Genomic DNA, 18,146 nt, shown 5'->3' with positions numbered 1-18,146 from the left:
TCTAGTATCTTTTATAAGCTGTTTTTGGAATTAGCGCAGCTAGCATTGCTTAAACACTGCGATGCAGGATTTTCTTGGGAGTATGTAAATCCCTATCTATAAGATTTCCAAAAATGTTGGCAGTTATTCCAAATCAAAAAATCCACAAATGGATTCAGCTTGTGTACTGGTCAATAGGAGCATCCAAAAGAATTTACTAATGTAATGAAAACAAACCTGAGATCATTTTAGAACTCCTTTTTCCTGCATGGCCAAATGTAAATATTATAGCCACACGGTTTTTATTGGTGTTACACCAATTGCAGTTTTCTTGCCAATCGCCGATCTTTAAAAAGCTTGACCTACCAATTCCAGTTTTGACCGATATTGATTTTTTTTGTGTGTGTCTAAAACGTCACTAAATAAATAATTGAAATTATTATTTATTTTTAATAAGACTTTGTCAATAAGATCAGCACCATAGAAAGAACAAAGTTTGAGGGTAATAAACCTAACTATTCATGGTCGCTTGTTGTTCGGTGGTTCCTTCTGCACCAGCATAATAACTGACCCTAATGAAAGTCATAGGTAGACTCCGGCTGCTGCTTTTTGCAGAGACGGCACAGTTTACGCCTGATTTTGTTTTTTTGTCTCTTTACCCCAGGGGACACCAGCAGATGTGCTGTATAGAGAAACCATATCGCGTCTGATCTCGGAGGACAGTTCCAGCCGAGCTGACAGGGAGCGGGACGAGGCGCCATCTAAAGGACAGATCCTGTACGAGGGCGTCAGCGGGCAGATCCTCTCATATGACCGTGAGTACATGAGCTTTAAGTAACAAGATTGCAGACCTGCCAGGTAGTACACTAGGTGTTTAGCTGTTTATATAAAACAATGGATCCGTGCGAATGAACATCACAGGGCCGCAGTCTCAGACTCCCAAAGAAGACGGTCGAGGTTCAGGACTGTCTGGAGAAATCCTGGGTCTGAAGCGAACTTATGATGTCATGGAAGGAGGCAGAGGGCTGCCAATGAGAGACGCTCTGTCTGCTACCAATTGTGAAGGTGAGACAGGGGCGAGCTTAACATTTTGACATTTATTTCTGACTGATATAGAATGAGATATATTAACAAGCCAGTATGAGTTTATCATTGTTCATAGAAAAAAAATAAGTATCTAACATGACTGAAATATTTCTACTTAAAACATTCATACTGTCGACAAACACATTTGAGACTCATTCACTCTTCGCCTATATAAATGAATACATCCTCCGCATCACTACTAACACACACGGGATTTGTTTCAAAAAAGTTTTCATCCACTGCAATGTTCTCTGCGATCCAGACAGCTGGAAAAGTCGCCTCTAATCAATGCTTCTTTCTCTTGAGTCTTATTAAAAAGTCTTTATACAGCACAGTGAAAGACGGCGTCTAAGTTCTTTCCTGCTGTGCTTAATTCCACCTTAACCTCAGGTCTCATCGGTCGTGCCATGCCTTTCGACAGAGACAGCCCTCACCACGCGTCTTACAAGGATGCTCCTCATATCCGAGGCTCCATCTCTCAAGGTGGGATGCTTTAAAATGCATTCCAAGCAAACTGCCTGTTGTATTCACATGAGAGATGGGTTGAATGTAACCTTCTGATTTCAGGTATACCCCGCCATCTCGACGCACAAGATGCCTACATGAGGAGGGAAGCCAAGCAGCTAAGACGAGAGGCGTCCCCGCCCCGTGGCGCCGGCTCCCTTTCTGAGCCGATGAAGGGCAGAGAGGGCATCGTGCCCACGGTGAAGGAGCCTGGACGCTCCATCCACCTCATTCCAAGAGACGAGGGCAGACAATCATCCAAGGAGGGCATCATATCACAGGTATGCGCTTGATGGTGAAACACATCATTCCACAGTTTGTTAGGAGTGTGCTAGGCTAGTTGCTCTTTTTGGGGGCTGATTCATCAGCTGGATCGGCTTCATCAACGACCAGCCCAACCAATCATCCGTTGGATTTTTAGGCTATGAACTCACCATTACTGAGTGCTGACAAATCTACCCACACCCACTGGGTTACGACCAAATCGTGGCTAACTCTTACTAAGGCAAGAAGCCTTAAAATGATCTGTTTGTCATGTTGAACTGTTTAAAAATAGAGTAGAGAGAGAACCGTTCTCACTGGCTCTATTTATCCTGCCTTTAATCGCAATAATCTCCTCCTGAGCTGGTCATGTTCTATAATATCATATATACAAATGGTATTCTGTACGTAGAAATCTCTGATTTTCAGGCTTCTAATAAATTTTATTAGATTTTATCTGTAGATACTTTACTAATATACAGCTGTTTATGTTGTTAGATATTTTTAAATGCAATGGGGTACATTTTGTTTGTTTTTTGCTGCTGTAAAATGTGAATTTTCCACACTGAGGTATTAATGAATAACTACTCTATTCACATTCAAACCCAGATGCTCATGCTGAATATTACAGGGCTTTACAGGGTTTACGTGTAATTAAATATTTTCACTAAGTGTGGCGATTTTGTATTTAAGCGAAGTGCAGACTTCTACATCCGTTCAGAATCTCCACAAGAATGGAGAGTTAGTTTAGTCTGGGATTTTAACCTGTAAAGTCCATCGTTTCTTCCTATAAAGTCAGAATTGTTTATTTAAAATCTACGTTTTCACACAGTTTTATGTGGCAACACGCAGGATTTAAAGTACGGCCACTCTGAAACAGTCTCAGATGTAATGCTGTATTAGTTCAATGTTGGTAGTTTCAGTCGAGTTCTGATGTTGCCGTGGCGTCGGACCGCAGCGCTGCTCCCGCTCAGAGTCGGGAAGGCCTAATCTCCATAAACGGTCCCAGTTTTAGACCCTACAATAGAAACGCTCATAAAAAAAAAAAGAACAGCATGAATAGATAAAAGGTTCCAGGAAGTCGGGTTCTGGAGAACAACTTTCAGGAACCCGTAGTTAAAATACGCCTTCAGCTGAATTTTAATGGCTCGCGTAGCTGCTGCACTCTCAACAGCTGCTGGAATGTTTCTGACACATGTAGGTCAAACTAACTTTATGAGACCTGTAATTTGAACCCTGGGAACAAATGCACTTATAATCATGAGGTGATGTGCAATCATATAGTTTTACTGAATGAATATCAAACTGGTATTTGTCTGTCCTTATTTAACACAGAGTAAATTAATGATTAAACAATCTTAACAACTATTTTCTTGAGGTAAAATATTATGCAGAACATAAAAAATTTATTTATTGCAGCAAGACTGAAGTTGGTGTTAGCCAGAGATGAGCTTTGACTAGAAATTTGAAATGTATTTCTCAGTTGTTGGTTTTTTTTTTTTTCACAACAGGCCAGTAGAGATGCATGTGTTTCTAAGCTGGTTCATTTCCTGCAGGGCGCAGCTGGAAAGCCGGACGCTGCTGGCTCTGGGAAGCGCCACGATGTCCGCTCCATCATCGCCAGCTCGCCGCGCTCCTACCACGGCACAGCCTCCCACCTGGAGATGCGTCCTGACAGAAGTCGGTATGAGGAAGGGCCCAAGGGTCGGCCCAGTGCGGTGGTCAGCACGGCCAGCCCCATACCGCGCTCTTCTCCGCTCACCCTGGGCTCTGAGCAGGGAGGCAAAGCCCACCACAGCCCCATGGGGTACGAGGAAAAAGGTGCTATACGGACCCCCTACCCTGGACCGTCACATCGTGGATCCCCACTGCCCAGGGAAGCCAGTCAGAGGCAACACGAAGGTGGGAACATCCAGGATTCATACACTTTGGTGTTTTCAAAGTGCTTGATATTCAAACTGCACAGTTTTCATACAACTAATAATAAGAGGACAGACATTTTTTCACTGTCTGAAGTTAAATAAATAAGACTGAACTTGTCTTGTTTTAGGTTAGTTGGAATCAACAAAATTATTTCTAGTTGCTAAATGCCAGAGAACGTAGCAGGAACATTTTTGTTGTAACTTTCTTTGTGTGTTGTTTTCAAACATTTGATCTGACCAGGAAGGTCATTTGCCCTTGGGATGTTTTTGTCCAATGAATATTTATGGTTCATAATTTCTCAGTGACTTATCTATCTGTGTTTTTAAATAAAGGTTAGCTTAGACTGTACACGTTAAACAATGTAATGAAATTGAAGGGCTTTTATTCTTGGCGCATTCGAGTATATTGGGCGTGTAGGAGATATATAACCCATCCATCCATCCATTTTCTGTTCACCCTTCGTCCCTAATGGGGTCAGGAGGGTTGCTGGTGTCTATCTCCAGCTACGGTCCAGGCGAGAGGCGGTGTTCACCCTGGACAGGTCGCCAGTCTGTCGCAGGGCATCACAAAGACACACAGGACACTCAACCATTCACACACACACACACCTAGGGAGAATTTAGATCAGGGGTCTCAAACTCCAGTCCTCGAGGGCCGCAGTCCTGCAACTTTTAGATGTGCTTCTGCTGCACCACACCTGAATAGAATAATTAAGGCTCTGGAGAACTGATCTACACAAGAAGGAGGTAATTAAGCCATTTGATTCCAGTGTTTTGTACCTGTGGCACATCTAAAAACTGCAGGACTTCGGCCCTCGAGGCCGGGAGTTTGAGACCCCTGATTTAGAGAAACCAATTAACCTGACAGTCATGTTTTTGGACTGTGGGAGGAAGCCGGAGAACCCGGAGAGAACCCACCATGCACAGGGAGAACATGCAAACTCCGTGCAGAAAGACCCCGGGCCGGGAATCGAACCCAGGACCTTCTTGCTGCAAGGCAACAGCTTTAGAGTTTTTCTTGTCTGTAGAGTATAGAAAACTATCACAAGACACTACAAACAGTAATAATTGACACCATTTAATAGTAAATTGAAACTGTCTTTTGGAGACCATCTGTATCGTCTTTTTCTGACCAAATGTGCTGCTGGAAAACTTGCGTTGAAAATGTTTGAATTTTCCTGTGAGAAAAGTGTGTGAACTCTGCATATCCAACTCACAGACGGAATAGTGACTTTATTTGTTTTTGCCGTTGGTTTTATTTTTAACAGGCAGTGAATGAGACCACATTGCAGTCAAATATGTCACATTTTATTGTTAATAAAATTCAGATTCCAAATTTTTTTTTTCTTCTCTCTCTCTCTTTCCTGTTGATTCAGGGTCTGGAAAGAATTCTTCCCAGGAGCGTAAAGCCACACCGACTCCCAGAGAGATGAGGGCCACCAAGTCGCCGCTCACTGGCGTTGCAGATCAGCAGGCCTACGAACGGCTGCTGCCCGGCCTGGGAGCTTCAGACATGTACCGCATCCCCTTGTCCTTTGAGCCTGCGGGGCTGCCTCGTGGAATCGCCATCGACCCCGGTAAATCACAACATGTTAACCTGGTCCTCTTCCAAGACCCACTCTTTTTTTTTTTTTCAAAGAAAACTAAAAACTGTTTTTATTAAATATTTTACTTTTTTTTCTTTCCGTTTTTATCTTTTAAACAATAAAAAAAAAACTATGTTGATGATAGGATTTTTTTTTGTTTGTTTCATATATAAAATCTCAATAAAACACACTGAACTGAATGCAGGGTGTCTGCATATCCTTAACAAGTCTTTCATCTAAAATGAGGGCCTTAAGATAAATTAATCAAAAAAATTATCTTAATTTTGGGTTAAATCATTATTTAACCCGATGATTGGTCTTAAATTTTGTTGTGGTATGACTATTTAATCTTGTTTACTCTGTGCAGTTTATTTTTCTGGCAGGACTTTTCTGTGATGCAAATGTTTGAGTCACACAGGAATGACGATGTTCATTGGGTTGATGCTACTGCTAACTAGCTGCTGATATGCCCTTGCTAGGTTTCCAGTTTTTTTTTTTTTTTGTTTTGTTTTTTTCTTCGTCCATCATATGCAAGTGTAAATGTATCACCAGTTGGCTGGACAACATTCGTTTTCGTGACTGGCTCATAACATTGTGACCCACACGATGTTACGCACGTTCAGCATCAAAAAAGGTTGACACTACTCCAACATAAAATATCCAATATTCTTTTGCACATTTCTGTCGCGATGCAGGTCTTCAGTTGAATCCATAATAGGCTTACGAAGCCTTAAATTTGACTTGGTGAAATCTGCAGAAGCACTCGAATGCAACCCGAGAAAACAATCCGTTTTATTTCATCTCTGTCCATCAATGACTCTGAATGATTTTCAACATTTCCTATTCTTTATTCGCAGGAGCTTACTACTTGCCTCGCTCCCACTTGGCTCCCAACCCGGCGTACCCTCACCCGTACCCCTACCTCATCCGAGGCTTCCCTGACACGACGGCCCTGGAGAACCGTCAGACCCTGATAAACGACTACATCACCTCGCAGCAGATGCACCAGTGGCCCGCCGCCGCCGCCATGGCCGCGCAGCGCTCAGACCTGCTCAGAGGCCTCGCTCCTCGAGACCAGACGCTTCCTCTGTCCTACTCTGCCGGTGCCCAACGCGGTAAGGCGAACGCTGCTTCCAGTCCCATCCGTGCTCTGACTCACTCTTGGACTATTTTTAGGTTGTTTGGCAAATTGAAACCCGAATCTGGCGTTCTACGCTTACAGACCGGTTAGGGTTACCTATTACTGAACAACGGCGACGTCCGTTCAGCCTGGGTTTGATCTGATAGTCGGGGAGGCAAACAAGCTGGCGCTCATCCCCCTGCTTGACCAAAAGAGACGAGGCGACCTTTGTTGTTGTAGGGGAATACGAGCTGCTGCCCGACAAGAGAACCAATCGTAGAAATCAGACCCAAACAGGATTGTTTTACATGAAACCTGACGGCAGCCTCCATCGGCCAGCTGCACGGTTGCATAAGTAAATCATTTTACTTTCTCATTGTTTAAATAGCTGATTCCTTTACCCTGGCAAATGATTGACAAATATGACCACTTGGGGGGTTAATAATTACAACGAGAGCAGAGCTGCTGATGTAATGCGGATATTGAGCCAAGGTTAACTACCCTTTGAATTTGTCTGCCTTTGTTTTATGTTTATTATGCTCACTTAAACATTTATTGGCTTCTGATGTCTTGAAATCACGCAAGGGAGAGAGGGAAAATGAAAGAATAACCCTATGCAGGGATATGAATTTAAAACTTTCACATTTCATCACCATTACTGAGAATCTTTGCATAGGAGAGAGTTTGCAGAACTCTCTTGTTGATATCACTTATGGATAACTCATCTTCCACCGGTTTTCTTTAGTTTATTTATTTGTGTTACTCTGGTGTGTTGCACCTCAAGTCTGGAGCAAAGCTGAGCCTCTTTACTGTAAAAATTAGCCGTCCAGCAGTGCCACTTATCAACAATCGTTACTGCACTCTGCGTCTTTAATAAACCTCGTTAGAGCTTGTGATGTAACATGCACTGGTAAATAAGATATTATTACAATAATGTCCACTTATGCCTGGATTGGGGAATATTCATATTCATTTTGCTGATAAATCTAAAACGACGTTGTGATTATTCAGCTATAACTTACAACTAAAGGAGACTTGCCTGATTATTAGTATTTTGGCAACAAGAAATCATTTTCCTCAGTAAAGGAAAAGATATGACTACATTTAAGTTAGTTTTTGTTTATTTGTATTTTGAACGGCAGTATTTAAACTATCTGAGTGGTTCTGTAACTATTGTTGTGTTGCTGCTAAAACTTTTGCTACCACAGGATGAATACATTTTAGTCTATAAGACGTCATTTGTGGAAATCATATAAAAATATATATTTTTTAAAAAAGCATATCATTTCCATATTAACGGGAAGAAAGAAATATCTTAAACTATATTACTGCTACTTTGTGGCTTTTATTGTGGAAATTCAATGCAATTATTACATGAACAATTGGTTCTTGACTTTTTTTATTAAGAATCTCTGTAGAAGGTCCAAAGAGTCACCTCAGACCCCTAGTGTAGCGCTGGTTAGAACTAAAACAAAAACAAACCCTGTGTTTTACTCTTCTTTCATTACAAAATTTTATAATAAAGACATCAGCCTTCTGGACTATCACTAAATGAAGTTTGTTAAGACTTTGTATGTCTGTTGTTCATTAATCTGCGTCTTGATTTGGGTCTCCTCCTCCTCCTCTCCTCAGGGATCATCGATCTTTCCCAGGTGCCACACTTACCCGTCCTGGTCCCTCCGTCTGCAGGGACGGCCGGCCCCCAGATGGACCGCATCACCTACATCCCTGGGACAAACGCCGCGTTCCCTCCCAGGAATTACACCAGTTCTTCCATCTCCCCCGGTACGCATCCGTTTTATTGTGAGCATCTCCCTTACAAAATACCATGTTTTTATCTGTTTAAGATGACCCCCCCACCCCCTCTTGTTTTTTTTTTGTTTTTTTTTTTTTGTCGTTCCAGTCGGCCCCTCACACATGAGCAAACTGCAGAGCGCATCGTCGTCGGAGCGGGAAAGAGACCGCGAACGGGACAGGGACCGAGAACGGGAGCGAGACAGAGAGCGAGAGCGGGAAAACCGGGAAAACCGGGAGCGGGAACGAGAGAGAGATCGGGATCGGGACCGAGAGAGAGAAAGAGACAGAGAGAGAGAAAGAGAGAGAGGAGGGTCTTTGGGAAATGTGGAGCACGCCCCCATCTGGCGACCAGGTACCTAAACGATTACATTTTTCTGCCTTAGTCTGTGTTTAAAAACGTAGTTTGTTTTTGCTCACGTTCCAAACACAAAATCTGCTTAACGGAGGTATTATGTGGCGGATCAGACCACAGACGCATATAATTGTGAAGTAAAGGGAATATTACTGGGGTTTCCTCTGGGGTTTGTGTTCAGTGTTGGGCAGTAAAATGTTGGTCTCATCACCACAGCTGCTTCTCAGAGTATCAGAGGAACGATGGCTGAATACAGAATCGGGGATCGCACTGGTGCTTGAAAACCTGGAAAATTCTTGACTTTCAATTCAAAGTGTTTTCAAAGTTTGGAAACTGCTTGACTTCTGCATAAAGCCCTGTTTGATATTCAAACTGCACAGTTTTCGATTAAATTACAATCTAATATTTGATCCAGAGCATAAATTTGGAAAACGTTACTTAAAGCTTGAAAGCAGATATTTTCACAAACCCATTGACATATTTTTTTTTTCTCTTAAATCAGACTAAACTTCTCTTGTCAGGTCAGTTAAAATGACCAAAATGACTTTATAAAACAAAATGTTGTAATATTTTAGTTCACCTTGTCCTTGCTGTAGAATGTCAAGAACCATCACAAGACAGTTATGAGTAACAGTATTAAACAAGATAATGTAAAAGTGAATTGAAATTGCAGACGGTTCAGATTTATCTGTAAAAGGGGGGAAAAAATACAAAAACAAATGCCTGTTTCCTTCCACACTTATGCAATATTTACATCCATCAGATAAATTCCCAGTAAGAAACACTGAAGTTGGGTGATTGTAACACGACAAAATGTGAATGAGTAAAAGGGGTGTTAATGGTTGAATCTTGAGGGAAGATGTAATATGAGTGTGTGTTTCTCAGGTACAGAACACAGCCTGTCTGGCGGCGGCGGTGGCGGCGGTGGCAGACCTGCATCCCAACCCTACAGCCACCAGCATTCCCCGGTGTCTCCCCGAACCCAGGAGAACGTGCAGCAGAGGCCAAGCGTGCTGCACAACACCGGAGGCAAAAGTCTTTCCGTCAGTGAACACTCGTCGGTGTTACGGTGAGCCAGAGTTGTGCTTCCTAAAACTATAATAACATTTTCTCCACTAAAATGCAGAAAAACATGTTTTGTTTTGTTTTGTTTTTTCCTACCAGGACTATGCCCTCAGCATCCCGCTACCAAGGTTTCCATGCCCCCTTCCAAAAATCAGGCGTGCCTCCTGACGCCTACCAATCTGCCATGGACTCAAACGTAGTCAAAGAGCAGAATCGCGATGGAGGGAAATCCAGGGGCAGTCTGCCCAAACACCTGCAGGAGCAGCACGGCACCTCCAGCAAATCTGACCCCAAGCTCTGCAGTCCCAGCCCAGGAGGACTTTTCCCCGGCTCCTACCCCCCGCCTGCAGGCCGTCTGCTGCCCTCCCAGTCGGACAACCCGTCCGGCCGCGAGGACGGCGGCACACAGAGTAGAGAAAAGACTCAAAACAAACCGATGTCTGTTCAGGAACAAGACATCCGAACGCTCGGTAAGACCGCCACGGCTGCAGCCGGCTTCGTTGACGAGATCGTTTTGCTTCAGGTTTCTTGTTTAATGGGAATGCCTGAAACCAGTTTGGTGTCGCTAGAGATACAAAGGAGCCCCACTCATGCAGTGGTGATTTGATCATTAACTTTGTTTCCATTACAAATGTGCCCAAAACTTTATCAGTGTAAAACTAACATAAATTATATGATGAATTGAAACACAACTAAAATCAAATGGACTAAATTCATGAGCATTTTCTACTAAATGCTTTGATTTTTTTTCTCTTTTTAGGCTTTTTTTTTTTTGGCAGCTTCTTCCTGTTTTATTGAACACACATCTCAAACTCTCACATACTCTCCTTTACACTTGGTAGTTTTCAACCATTGTTTCCACTTGGCCAAGCAGGAATAAATTCTGACAGAATCTCAGGTTTGTTTTCATTGCAACAGTGAATTACTTTTGGATCCTCCTCTCCACAGACACAACCCGTTTGTGGTCTTTTGTAAATTTGTAAATTTGTCGATGCAAATTTGTTCTTTTTTCCATTTTGTGCACACTCTCCCTGTAAGAGTCACTGATTAATTTTAGTGTCACTTCTGGACAAAAGTTCTGCTTACTGGCTGTTTATGCAAAGCTTTCAGTGAAGTAAACTGTGGCTCGTCACCTGTTAGTGAAACCCGCTGAAACTGTGAAGACTTTTCAAAGCGTGCATGTTTGTATTAAAATGATTTTCTTATTGCTTTAAAAGGAAAGTCTGAGCTAACTTTGAAATGTTCAGGTGTGTGTGTGTGTGTTCTTGATGTGTGTGGATTTGTTCCTCAGCAGCACCACAAGGACTCTATCGACCCCCGTCAGAGGAGAGACTGTCTCCAGGTCAACAGCCCCCATCCCCCTGTGTCAAAGGCAGCCAGAGAGTGGTCACTTTGGCGCAGCACATCAGCGTAAGGCCGCGGCGAAGAACTGTCACCAGGAGATGACATAAAAACATCATGGTAACGTCTTCCATGTTGATCTTTCTGTCCAGGAGGTGATAGTTAAAGACTACAGGGACAGCCAGCAGCAGCAGCAGCAGCAGCAGCAGCAGCAGCAGCAGCAACAGCAGCAGCAGCAGAGCTACCACGGCTCTCCGGTTCTGGACCTGACCCGTCCATCCAGTGCCTCCCAGGCCCCGCCCGCGTCACAGGAGTCCGCTCAGACGTCCCGCTACTCACAGGGTTTTAGTGGGGAATGTAACCGAGACAGGTAGTAAACGTGGGCCGGACTTTGTAAATAAAACAGAAAACGGTAAAAATCCCGACACGGCATTACTTGTAATCATCATGTTGTTTGTAGATCTCCGCAGCAGCAGAAGTCGTCCCCTGTCAACGTTTCCAATGACTGCATTGAGCCGGTGTCTCCTCCCGCATCCAGCTCTGAGCCCGATGTCCAGGGAGGGGCTTCCTACCCCAACGAGCTGGGGGAGCAGGGGTAAGGGACATCTTTGAAAAGGCTTGAATTTTCATTTAGGTGTGTTCAATACACAGCTTTTGATCTGTGTAATTGAAATGAAGGTTGTCTCATTTTTTATATGTTAAATAAGGTTATTGAAATTGGGTTTGTTGGTTTTTCTGTTCAAATGGTTTTATTTTCAGACCAGTCAGATGTAGAGGGCGAGTGTGTGAGAGACTTTACAAAACAAATGGTTTTGGAAAGTCTCTCTCTTTTTTTGCCCCTGCTATGTACACACATTTGCGACATCTTCCATTATTAAGAAATTGTTGAAAACTCAACCGGAGAAGACGGAGCAACTTTTCCTTTATTGCTTTTATCTGCTGAAAGTTTTGTCTGTCTTAGAAAATTCTATTTCCTCTTAAATGGCTTCTTCTGTAGATCTGCTTTTCCCTGAATACACGTTTTAACACATCACTGACATTGAAAATGAGTCATTTTGAGGCTTCTTCAGTCAGAGGCACGTTGCATATTTCACGCCGTCATAATGTGAAAACAATAGATTTGCAGCATTTTGTGTAAAAGCACTTAGTATGGTGCCTACACTAAACAGAAAAAAGATTTGAGTTCTGAGCCTTCAGGTCATCAGCTATTTTTTTGTGCACAACAAAACAGAGAGGGGAATTAAACCAAGTGATTCTAAGTGTCTCTGAATTTCCTGCTGGTTTTCCACCACCAGGCTCGGCTCCCGCTCGCCACCCAATACCTCCCAGCCTCCGGCTTTCTTCAGCAAGCTGACGGAGAACACGTCGGCTATTGTGAAGTCCAAGAAGCAGGAGATGATCAAGAAGAGGACGGGCGATGGAAACGACGCTGAATTCAGTGAGCCTCGCCTCGCCGCACGGATGAAAACCATTAAAAACCAGAACCAGTCGATCTTAACCTCTGATTCCTTTGTGATTCCAGATGCCGGTCAGCCAGGAACGGAAATCTTTAATATGCCAGCCTCCACTACTGCAGGTACGCTGTGTAATAGGACGACTGACTCACATTAAAGTGTTTTCAGACTCTGTTCTGACTGAAATGAGGCGAGCTCGGTTTGGTTTTAGTTAAAAATTGCTTCTTCGCTTTTAAAAACCCGCGTCCAGGGCCTGTGAGTGTGCGCAGCCACCCAGCTCCAGAAGCATCTGGCAACTCCATCGGCCTGGAGGCCATAATCAGAAAGGCCTTGATGGGAAAGTACGATGACTCATCGGAGGAGCGCTCCCCGTCCAGCGCTGCTAACCTGACAGGTTCTGCCATGTCTGCGGACGGACGGGTTGAAGACTCCTTCTCACAAGGTGCCACTCTTCACTTGTTTTATAGTCGACACTTCAGGCATTGGGCCTCTGTTTTTAAACCAGGGCTTCTGCGGGTTTCACCAACTCAAATGTATACATTTTTAAGACCGTTATGAGTGGAATGTAAGACCTGTATTGCAACTCTTACCAACGATGGATGAACAAAAATAATAAAGCTGGCTAGCTAGTGTTACTGGCACCAGATCTAGGGGAATCTGAGCCAGTATCAAGTGGTTGCACAGGCACACGAATCCTGTGCAACCAATTTCTGTGGATCACAGAGGGAGCGAGTAGAAACAAAGTTACAATTACAATACGATTCAAATTCAATCAACAACATCCAGAGTTTACACAAAGAAATAAAATAAAATCCTCAAATAAAATAACATAATAGCAAAAAAATAAATAAATTAGCTAAATTAACATAACCAAACTGAACAAAAGATTCCATCTTCAACACAATAAACACCAACGTTTGTCAGCTACAACCGTTTTACCGTTTGTCAGTTGGAACCATTACAACGGCTACAAAGGAGATCAAGAGACAAATAAATGCACTTTTATGACAAATAAAATTATAATGCTACCCAAATATAAACACAATATTGACTAATCATCCGATATAAATAAATTTCAAAATCCCAAGGCGCCAACAACGAAAAGCAAGCTATATGCCGACACAGATCAACGGTAATATAAAACTGTGCAAATTACACATATAAGTTATACAATAGTTTTTATTGTAAACTAATCTTTATATATGTACAGAACATTTTAGATGGCTTATGAGAGTTGCCTTTTGTCCTACTTGTGGATCACAGAGGAAGCGAGTTGAAACAGGTACTGGCAGAGCTCTTTATTCTGAGCCGGTCAGAGCCAGGAAACTCGTTCTCCTCATCCACAGCGGCACGAGAGCGCCCCCACTGGCAAGAAGATACATGTACACAACAAACACGCCTACATACATTAGAAAAAGACAAAAGACCAGACCAGTTCTGAATAGGGGGTGTATTTTTTTATTTTTTTTACTTTTTCTCAACCCACTACACCAGCAAGTGTATGTTAGCAGCCTGTTAGCAGTAGCCTCAACCATCATGAGCCACAATGAATGTGTGTTGAGTGCGACTCAAATTTTTGCCTGGCAGAAGAGATTTTAATTCATCCAAAGAGCATCAGAGTTTCTCTAACTCTGTTTGCAGGCGGCTCCAAGTCCTCAAAGGGCAGCGGCCGTTCTAACGGACGCAAGGCCAAGTCCCCGGGCCCGGGTCTGTCCGGCAGCGAGCGTCCCTCGTCCGTGTCGTCTGTCCACTCAGAGGGAGACTGCAACCGGCGGACGCCCCTCACTAACCGGGTGTGGGAGGACCGGCCTCTGTCTGCAGGTACGATGCACGCCGCTTCCAGATGGGTGTCGGGAACATTAATGGTTACTCTTCATTCAAACTTAGAGGTTTTACTGACACAATTATATCATACGATTTTAATCAAAATGGGGTTGGTTTTTTTAAAATTATTATTATGGCCATTTTATTGGTTTTCTTTTATGTCTTCATACAAAAATCTGCTTTTAACATCTATAACAGACCTTTAAAAGTGACCAGCTTCAAACGATGCTACTTATCTTTATTTTTCATATTTTTAGAAAAGGCTCACCTCACTCACACAAAACAGTTATTTTCATTGGTAATAAATCTGAAAATATAAATAAATCTTATTTTACTTTTGTTAGCTTTTAGAATGAAACATTTTAATTAGTACATATTTAGAAAATCGGTTTTGCGGCTCAGGGTGAATTTTATTTTGTAGCAGTAGCGACAAAAGTGGCTCTTTAAACGGGAAAAGTTGCTAACCTGTAGATACTGAGTTAAGAAGAGGTTGGCTTTCATTTTTTTTATCTCTCTGAGTTCACTTGAAAAGCCGATTTAAAAGGAAACTGCTACATATCTTGAGTCATGTCTGTGAGAGAGAGAGTTTGATTTTCAGCAGGTAACAGGAAGGCTGACCGGAGAACAGCAGCTTTGCTCTGTTTTATCATTTTGAGCCTTTTGTTTTCCATTAGAATCAATGTAATTGAAAATGTTATCAGCTATTTTGAAAATCTCAAGTTAAAATGAATGGTTTACATTATATTCCCTAGGGAAACCACACAGACGGTAGTCTTAATTATTAATTTGTCTTAAAAATACAATTAAACTCCTGTTTTACAACGTTACTCTCAATGATGTCACCTTCAAGCCATTTCTTAAAATTTATTTTGTCCCCTCTCATTCAGGTTCAACACCAACCCCATTTCCATACAGCCCGCTCATCATGCGTTTCCCCAGCGGGACAGTTTCAGCCCATTCCCCTTCGTCTGGCCAGCAGGGCGGCCCGGGGCCCGGATCCGGCCAGGGCCGTCCCTGGGAGGAGGAGCCCAAGCCTCTGCTTGTTTCTCAGTATGAAACCCTGTCTGACAGCGAGTGACCAGAAAACACACTGCTTCACACACACAGAAACACACTCGGAGGACAGTCCTGCGCCTCGTCTCCCCCCCTCCCTCCACCGCCGCTGTTCGCCATAAAGCAGTCCTCCTCCCTGGACGATGAGGACGAATCTCTGTGGCTCTGTGTGTCCGTTCGCACTTACGTGTTATGCATTCACTCCAGTTCTACTCTGAAGGACAAATCACTTCTTCTTCTATTTTTATTTTTTTTACTACTATTCCTCACTGGCCTTATCAACACAGACACATCGAGCCGTGCGCTCGGCATGTGCCGCCGTTCCGTGCTCACGCCTCCGCAGACGGCTGTAACGACGCCATGTTGGACCCGACTCTCACAGCGGGGGACCCTCTTGTTTAGTTCTCGGCGAGCTCCGTGCGCCGCCGGTCCGCTACCACTACAAGAACACAAGCAACAAGGACACAGGAGGAGAATCGGCTTCTTGGTTTCTTTTTTTTTTTTAATTTTTTTCCTCGGTTTCGGTTCTTTTCGTTTCTCTCTGAACTGTCAGTCCAGTCCTGTGTTTCGTGAGCTGCGACTTTTTTAGTACATTTTTGGTGGTGAACTTTTTTTGATGGCGCCATTTGTGGTCTGTTATCTGCAAAGATGTATTGGGTGGGGGTGTTGGGTTTGAGGCAGGTGTGGTGGGATCATATCAGAGGTTTACAGGGTAAACTAAGCGGTTCCTTGCTGATGTCATGAATCTGTGTGTGTTGGGGGATCTGGGAGGAGCTGCCAGATGGATGGCACTGAGGGAAGTGACACTTTCTTGCTGTTTTTTTTTTTTATATATATATATATATTAACCACGTCTGTGTTTGTCGGAACAGTTCTTTGCTTATAAAGCACTTAGTTGTCGAGGTGATCACGATGGCATTTTTTCTTTTTTTTCTTTTTTAAAGAGGTGGCGCAGAAATCCCACTGCGGAGGCGTCTCGCTGCTTCTTGCTGCTCCACTCGCAAGAAAAAAAAATAAAAAATCTAATCACGTCAAAGTGGAGTACAAGTTAAAGCTCTGAATTTGGAGTTCCCTCAGATTACAGAGGTGATTTAAAAAAAAAAAGAAAAACAAAGCCATCTTTCTGTGACTCCCCCTCCCCCCACGCCGGCCTCAGCTGGCCCCGTTGGAGTCCCGTCTCTGAGCTTTTACTGCCTCGTGGGGGTGCGTGGATACATCTCCACATCCGGGCAGATTTTGTACAGTTAAGAGATATTCTTAGTGTTAAGTGCCATTTATTTTACAAATTCTAGTGCTGAAGTTCATTAAGTGACGCACAAGTTTTCTCTTACCCCCCTCGCCGACTGCATCGCAAGGGTTCAAACGGATTTACATCAAATGTTCTGCTGTCCTTTTTAATGTATTTGCGTTTTTTTTCTCCCCTCCAGTCCCCCCCCCACTGCCTTAGCTTTAATGGTTTTACTCTGTCATCCTGCACTGCTTACATGGACCTCCACCTAAAGTTTGTCTTCACTTTTAAACCTGTAAACTACTTTAAGTGTACTTCATCGCACCTTCCTTCTCCGTACGCGTCAGAGGAAGCTGAGAGTAAGGCGGTTCTTCTAAAGTAGTCTCACCTTTCAAAGGCAGTATTTCTGCGCAAGATGTTCAAGAAGATTCTCTGGCGTCTTTTTTGTTTCTTCTTTTGTTTGGTTTTTATTTCATCTCAGCGCAGACCTGACTGTTATAGGACCGCCTCCTCTTCCTCGCCCATCCTCTAAGCCGTGCTTTAGCTCCTCCTACTGATGCCAGTAGAGGCAGAAACAAATCGTCGCTCCCTCTGTGTGTGTGTGTGTGTGTGTGTGTGTGTGTGCGCTCATCGTTGCCACTGCTGAAACGTTGGAATGTGACGCTAAAACCAGACGAAACCATATCCAGCTGTTCCCTAAAGCGATGACTAACGTGTTGTTTTTAAAAGTACACTGAAATGACTTTTTAACATGCATCCATTTATATTGTTTATTCTTACTTTTTTTTTGTCATTGCACACCTGTGTTCGCAGAAATGAAATGAATCATTGAAAACCTAAAAGGATGAAATCTGGACTGTCCAATCGTAGGAGAAAGAGGGCAGGGGGCTGATTGACAAACAGTACATTGTTCAACCATTTTGTTTGTGCATATTTTTTTTTAATTATAACCCACTGTATAATATCAAGGATTGTATATAGAATTGAAGAGATGTAAATATTTATGTGGCTTGCTTCAAGGGTGGTATTATGAAAAGAAATATTCACATGGTTAAATTCTACATGCCCACCAGCAAGCTTTGTGGATAGCAGTGTAAAAATGAAAAACACACAAAAAAAGACACTGCCTTAATGTTTAAATAAAAAGCTTATTGCCATTCATGGTGTCAGAGCTGCATTACGTGGATTTAGGTACATTGTTCTCTTCTCATCACTTGGTTTAGTTGAGTTTAGCTCAACAGGGAAAGTCTGGAGTAATGACGGCTATTCGCCAGCAGGGGGTGGTGCAAGCAAACATATCAGTCAGCTCATATTTGGAAAGCGAATTATTCTGCGGGATCCTCTTTTATTGAAGCAGATAAAACTCCCGAGCTCTTATAAGGAAGCTGTTTATAAAGTGTTGAAATGTGAGCCAACTGTATTCTAGTCGTGTTATAAATGTTGCAACATTTTGCATATTGAAAAAACGTACAACATAAATGGTAGGTTAAAATGTAAATATATAAGGGTAAGTTACGCTGATGTTTTAAAAAAGGCATCACATGGGACCAAAATACAGCGGTTCTCATATCAGC

At 43.0% G+C, this 18,146-nt stretch overlaps 1 protein-coding gene across 3 annotated transcripts in view; it reads left to right on the top strand.

Moving 5' to 3' along the window:
• The window catches only part of ncor2 (nuclear receptor corepressor 2), a 115,611-nt gene extending 97,880 nt beyond the window's left edge, over nucleotides 1–17,731 (top strand). For 2 of the 3 annotated variants that reach the window (XM_044111355.1, XM_044111357.1), the window contains exons 28-46: nucleotides 644–794; nucleotides 901–1,044; nucleotides 1,456–1,548; nucleotides 1,633–1,850; nucleotides 3,387–3,732; nucleotides 5,129–5,329; nucleotides 6,196–6,453; nucleotides 8,091–8,243; nucleotides 8,362–8,607; nucleotides 9,493–9,676; nucleotides 9,772–10,142; nucleotides 10,964–11,082; nucleotides 11,166–11,383; nucleotides 11,474–11,608; nucleotides 12,309–12,451; nucleotides 12,536–12,589; nucleotides 12,718–12,909; nucleotides 14,109–14,288; nucleotides 15,179–17,731. In XM_044111355.1, coding sequence (XP_043967290.1) covers nucleotides 644–794; nucleotides 901–1,044; nucleotides 1,456–1,548; nucleotides 1,633–1,850; nucleotides 3,387–3,732; nucleotides 5,129–5,329; nucleotides 6,196–6,453; nucleotides 8,091–8,243; nucleotides 8,362–8,607; nucleotides 9,493–9,676; nucleotides 9,772–10,142; nucleotides 10,964–11,082; nucleotides 11,166–11,383; nucleotides 11,474–11,608; nucleotides 12,309–12,451; nucleotides 12,536–12,589; nucleotides 12,718–12,909; nucleotides 14,109–14,288; nucleotides 15,179–15,369 — 3,597 coding nt within the window. In that variant the 3' untranslated portion in view covers nucleotides 15,370–17,731. The remainder of the gene's footprint in view (nucleotides 1–643; nucleotides 795–900; nucleotides 1,045–1,455; nucleotides 1,549–1,632; nucleotides 1,851–3,386; nucleotides 3,733–5,128; nucleotides 5,330–6,195; nucleotides 6,454–8,090; nucleotides 8,244–8,361; nucleotides 8,608–9,492; nucleotides 9,677–9,771; nucleotides 10,143–10,963; nucleotides 11,083–11,165; nucleotides 11,384–11,473; nucleotides 11,609–12,308; nucleotides 12,452–12,535; nucleotides 12,590–12,717; nucleotides 12,910–14,108; nucleotides 14,289–15,178) is intronic. The other variant, XM_044111356.1, reaches the window with a different exon arrangement.
• The last annotated feature ends 415 nt before the right edge of the window (nucleotides 17,732–18,146 follow it).

Source organism: Gambusia affinis, linkage group LG03 (genome assembly GCF_019740435.1).
Source record: "Gambusia affinis linkage group LG03, SWU_Gaff_1.0, whole genome shotgun sequence".
NCBI classification, from domain to species: Eukaryota; Metazoa; Chordata; class Actinopteri; order Cyprinodontiformes; family Poeciliidae; genus Gambusia; species Gambusia affinis.
Note: the sequence above shows the minus strand (reverse complement) of the source record. Positions and strands in the feature narration are given on the sequence as shown.